Source organism: Photinus pyralis, unplaced genomic scaffold, assembly GCF_008802855.1.
Source record: "Photinus pyralis isolate 1611_PpyrPB1 unplaced genomic scaffold, Ppyr1.3 Ppyr1.4_LG8, whole genome shotgun sequence".
NCBI lineage: Eukaryota > Metazoa > Arthropoda > Insecta > Coleoptera > Lampyridae > Photinus > Photinus pyralis.
Window position 1 is genome coordinate 12,656,500 of NW_022170819.1, and position 5,864 is coordinate 12,662,363.

General features: G+C 38.3%; 1 protein-coding gene across 1 annotated transcript; it reads left to right on the forward strand.

Annotated features, from left to right (window-relative positions):
- The first annotated feature begins 299 nt into the window (after positions 1-299).
- Positions 300-5,311, forward strand: LOC116178441. Its single transcript, XM_031497932.1, has 2 exons — positions 300-1,590; positions 5,157-5,311. Exons 1-2 carry the CDS (start codon positions 300-302, stop codon positions 5,309-5,311), a joined length of 1,446 nt encoding a protein of 481 aa, XP_031353792.1.
- Positions 5,312-5,864: the final 553 nt, after the last annotated feature.

A 5,864-nucleotide genomic window follows, 5' to 3' on the forward strand; every position in this document is an offset into this window, starting at 1 on the left:
TAAGGTTTTCTTGGAGAAAGCAAGTCATGATCAGTTAAATGTAATTAATGATTATTCATCTTCTCACGAATGATTTCATTATGTTAATCTGCATTAGGGTTTTCATTAGAGTGTATAATAATTGCTCCGTAATTATCCTTAGGTTAATGAGATGGTTGTTATTAGAAATGATGGTTATTCCTAATAGGTGATTAACATCAGAATGCTTACAATGAAATTTGGAAGGAGAAATTCCCTATAAATAGCCTAGTAACCCAAAAACGTTTGTTAGTTCAAAATTTGAAAGCTCACAAGTGAACATGGCGTTAGAGTTCGTGTCCAGTGAGAAAGGGAAATCCAAGTTGTTTTTCGAAAGTTTTTTGTTTATCAAGGATAAACAAGTTGATACCAAAATTTATTGGAAGTGCGAGCACTCCAAGAAAATGAAGTGCAAAGCTCGTGTGATTACGGTGAATAACTTTGTGTCGTCAAGCAATAACGACCACAACCACAATGCCGACGCAGCGCAGCTGGAAGCCAATAAGGTCATGCAGAAAATAAAGGAAGACGCAGAAAACACAAGAGATACACCTCAGTTCATTGTGTCCCAAGCTTCTGCTGGTTTGGGAAATGCAGTTGCAGCTAAATTACCAACAGTCAACAATATTAAGCGGACCATTAGGAACGTCAGAGTGAGAGAAAACGTTGCACCGGCCATACCAAGACATCGGGAGGAGATCATTTTCCCAGAAGAGTTTACAATTACCACAAACGGCGAACTTTTTCTCCTGCACGATTCAGGGCCAGTAAATGACAGAATTCTGATTTTTTCAACCGCACGTAACATCAACCTTCTGGCGATGTCCCAGCATTGGTATGCCGACGGCACATTCAAAGTAGTTCCACCGCTTTTTCTACAGCTCTATACCATCCACGGGATAAAAGACCATGTAGCTATCCCTTTAATATATGCTCTTCTACCAAATAAGACAGAGCAAACCTACTTAAATCTTCTTCGAGAAATAAAAAACCTACTTCCAGCTGATGATGCACAACCACAGACCATCATGACAGATTTCGAAGTAGCAATGATAAATGCCATAAGAATTGAGTTCCCGCAAACCATACATCGTGGATGCTTCTTTCACCTCTGTCAAAGTATTTTCCGACACATTCAGGAAAATGGCTTAAAACGGGAGTACGAGAGAAATCCAGAAGTTGCGTTGACATTAAAACTGCTTCCAGCCTTGGCATTCGTTCCACCTCAAGATGTAATTCCTGCTTTTGAAGACATTTGCGAGCAAAACATTTTTTCTCCTGAACTGCAAGTTATTGTTGATTATTTCGAAGACACGTGGATCGGTCGCCCTCAACGACGTGGACGGCGCCCGCCCCATTTCGCGATCAACATGTGGAATTGTTTCGATGCCGTACAACATGGACTTCCAAAAACAAACAACTCAGTGGAGGGATGGCATCGAGCTTTCCAAATGCAACTGTGTGCAGACCACCCAAACATCTGGAAATTTATTTCGGCATTAAAGAGGGAGCAGAGTATAAACGAATTACGAATAGAGCAACATATCAGCGGGCAACCACCTACCATCAGTCGTAAGGTATACCGTGATTGTGCACAAAGACTTTTAACACTAGTAAATAGTTATGCACCTGACATAAATATATATGATTATGTTCGTGGAATAGCACATAATATATCATATTGACAACATGTAATTTTTGTTTTTCATAATATGTACCTTCCTAACTGTATCACATTCCTATATTTAGCAATATAAGCATTACTTGGTTGTTTGTGGTTTTCTTATATTTACAAATCAATGATTCGAGTTAAGGCTATCTCACAACTTTATCTTTCGAGTAAAAGATATTCGAGGAATTGCTGTTCGAGCAACTTACAATTCGAGCAAAATTTCATTCGAGCAACTTACTTTCGAGCAATTGATCTCGAGCAATTGGCTTTCGAGCAATTGCATTCGAGGAATTTACCTAGAACCACAAATATATTTAGTGAAATTCATGATCAGTCTAAGATAACGGTAAGATTGGATTGGAGCTGCTTTAACGCAAACCCGCTGCATAAACGGCCAGCCAGGGTCGGACAAAAATTAAAAGCTTGAGATCTTCCACAGCGGTCGATTCGTTTAGGGTATACAATGTTCGGTACCTCGTTGCGCTTACCATAGGGTTGAGCGCCACCGAGATGCTTTAAACACGTGTTCCCTGTATAAAACTGGAAAGGTACAAGAGAAATATCAGCGAAATCAAATCAAAGTGTTACTCGTTTATTCTAGTCAATATCGAAATAAAATTGTTTTCAATATTGAATAGCGTATCACAAATACAAAAATGAAAAAAGGTTTTTGACTTAAGGCGAGTAACTATAGTCGATACCCACCTTATGTTTAAAATATGCGACATGTTTGCCATTACTAGAAGAATCTTTGGTTCAAATTTCGAAAAGATATCTACAAATAAGAAGGTAGGTACACTGCGCATTTTGCGCATGCGCACATCTGATTTTTACAATATTTTACAATATGCTTGTCTTCTGTGGTCAAAATTTCCAAAAAATATCTCCATAACTAAAACAGTTGACATTCCGCAGTTTGCGCATGTGCACATCTGACTTTTACGATATATTTCTTTTTACTAGAAGCATCTGTGGTTAAAAAAATATCTCCATAACTAAAACAGTTGACATTCCGTAGTTTGCGCATGTGCACATCTGACTTTTACGATATATTTCTTTTTACTAGAAGCATCTGTGGTTAAAAAAATATCTCCATAACTAAAACAGTTGACATTCCGTAGTTTGCGCATGTGCACATCTGACTTTTACGATATATTTCTTTTTACTAGAAGCATCTGTGGTTAAAAAAAATATCTCCATAAATAAGAAAGATGACATTGCTCAGTTTGCGCATGCGCACTTAAATCGTCAAGATTTTTCTTGGTTGAGGTGCCAGAGCTATAAGCTACCGAATGCAAAAACAACGAAATAAATATGTTGAAAACTGTAGGAGTAGTTAAAGCTTCGGATGGACGGACGGACGAAGTGGCCATAATAGCGCCTTCCAACATGATTTGAAAAATGCGCTAAACATACTCCCCAGTGTTCAAAATTATTGATTCAACTTGACCCAAAGCTCTTAATAAATTAACTAATTTGTGCAGTCAGACCCATAGAATTAACGCCACTTCCGCTTCACATGCTTATTGAAAGAAATTTCCCATAGAAAACCTAGGGTTGTTTTCTATGAGATTTCCCACGAAATGAATCCGGAAGATGGCGTTAGTCAAGCTCTAATTATGTCCACTAAGATGTTAGGGAGTTCTCCAACAGGTAATAATAATACCGTGAACAATAAACCGATACAACGAAATATCGAAGGATCCTCAGTATTACAATAACTTTTAATGATAATTTATTTTAATGTTACAAAATACATCAAATTCATGTCTTGGCCATTGAGATAATGCCCCTAGTCTTTTTCTCGACGATCTTGGTGCATAAATAACGATTTTGATTATTTTGATCAAAACCCATATGGCAATAATTTAACATTTTTGAATCACACGCATGCGGTTATCAAATGTGCACGTGATGTACTCTTGCTGCATCAAGATAATGCGTTTGAAACCTTTTAAAACTCTAAATTCATGTATAAAGTGTAATTTTTGCTACATTTTGCTCTAAAACTTTCGACCTATACCACAGAGAAGAGTTATATTAAAGTATTACACATCTAAGAGTCATAGGGAATATTCTAGCGGAAGTCCCAACCCGATACATGACCTAGGGAATGAAATATGTTGATTTCTATTATATTGAGCCCGTAGTTTTTCCTGTTCCCGATTCACTCGAAGTCCTATAACTTTTTTGTTCCTATTGAACCAGCTTCCTGAAAATCAATAGCGTCCGTCCTTAATGTCCAAAGAACCCGTACACCAAATTTCAACTCAATCGGCCACTTTTAAAAAGAGTTAGAGCGCACACGGACGGACGGACGGACGGACGGACGGACGGACGGACGGACGACAATACAAAACTATAAAGGATCTGAGGATCCTTAATAATAATGCTGCGTAATGGAGAAAATAATCGCTACAACCATAAACACCTAATTCCAAGGTTCTTGTTCCTAAAATTTTTAATGACCATCTGACATCTCGCAGACGAACTATCATACTGGGTGGAGAAAGACACTGGTTCAAGTGTGTTGCTTTAGTAGGCATATTGTAACAGAAGCAGGATACAACTGAGTGGTAAATGTGTAAATTGACATTTCTACACTTGTACGTAACTCCCCGTGGGAGAGGCTTAAATTGTGTAAATGATTATAGTTAGGTACATATGATAGTTTCTGATAAATAAGTACAAAATAGAAACTTTTGGTAGATACCTACCGACCTATACACCTATACACATTTTATAATCTACGTGGCGTTTATTTTATTTTTACCAGCGGATCCGCAGATGTTCTGATATTACTTATGATTGTTTATTTTTTCTTATGCCTATCTTGAGTATACGTATAAATCTTTTTAAAACGTTTATTTTTCTAACTGTAGTACCTACCTACCTAAGGACTATGGAGATTATACAACACTATTCGCAGAATGCCAATACCAAAATTATATCAGAACTAAGATTTGCATAACATGCCCTCAAATTAAACCATGAAAGTCTCGATACCTATACCTATAGATCAATTGGAAACTCATAAGTTTTGAGGAATTATAGTTATACAAACAAGCGGGCATCATATTAACCAGACAGCAGGAGATATATCTCTCTAAATACCAAAACACATAAATTAGACTACTCTAAATATCGAACTACACGGAATTATAATTTAAGCCCTTTATCAATATTGCCATATGCGTCGACACCGTTTCGCTATTTAGGATTTACGAGGTTTAGCTTTTAGTCGTCAGAAAAATCCGTTATCGAAACAATTTATCTTTAATAAAACTCCCATTTGCATACCGTAATTGTTTATCAACTGGGAACCGAACGAAGCGAGCAAATTGCATTCAAATCGTTACAATTAAATTGCGCAACCTTTTGACTCCGCTAACGAGGTTATGCCCGTGATATCTTTGTGGCTCGATTTGGCGCTTAGATTGTGATAGTGCACGTTGTCATTTTCCAGAAACAATCACATTCAAAATGCAAAAGATGCTGTACACGTGGGCGTTGTTCTGGCAGCCATTTGCATGCGGAGCGGCAGCCATTACACCTCAGATCAAAGCGTGCCCCGAAACAATACAATCTGAAACTGCTCGTAATTCGATTTTGGACCGGTGAATAGCTTTCAGAGCTTCGCTTCGTCGTTCCCGGGCGAAGAGCGCGCATTAGGGTTGATGATGTGTCCCCTTATCGCCCGATGCTCGAATTTTTGTCCTTTTTAATTTAGAGATAATTCGAGCCACTTCAGAGAGCCCATGTGTCAGTTGGTAGTGTGATAAATTCAAAGAGGTCCTTAAGATAGTGGGAGCTGGTGTGGATAGATAAGCACCATTCGGCTGTAGGCCACCTGTATATCGGAATTCTGGCTTTTCACACTTGTCCTCTTTTCCCGTTTCGCTTCCACTCGACGATTTTTGCGATCGGGAGCGAGACGACGAACGTCGAAATTTCGGGAAACGGCTACGTCTCTATATGGTTAACAGATCTTTCAGCGGTTTCATTTCACACGTTTCTTTCGAGAGGCTTTTTCTTCGAAAATAACTGCTTCGCCCGTTTTTTCTACCGTAATTAATTTTAATGCAAGTACTTATTGGGGAGTGTTTACGTGAACTAAGGCCATTATCATGCGGTTTATAGCGCTTTTATGGGCCCATTTCGAAACCCGATTAGA

Excerpts from the sequence above, each read along its gene's own strand:
- LOC116178441 (XM_031497932.1), top strand. The coding sequence starts at position 300 with ATGGCGTTAGAGTTCGTGTCCAGTGAGAAAGGGAAATCCAAGTTGTTT. Across the intron at positions 1,591-5,156 it reads GCAACCACCTACCATCAGTC|AAACAATCACATTCAAAATG; the intron begins GTAAGGTATACC and ends GTCATTTTCCAG.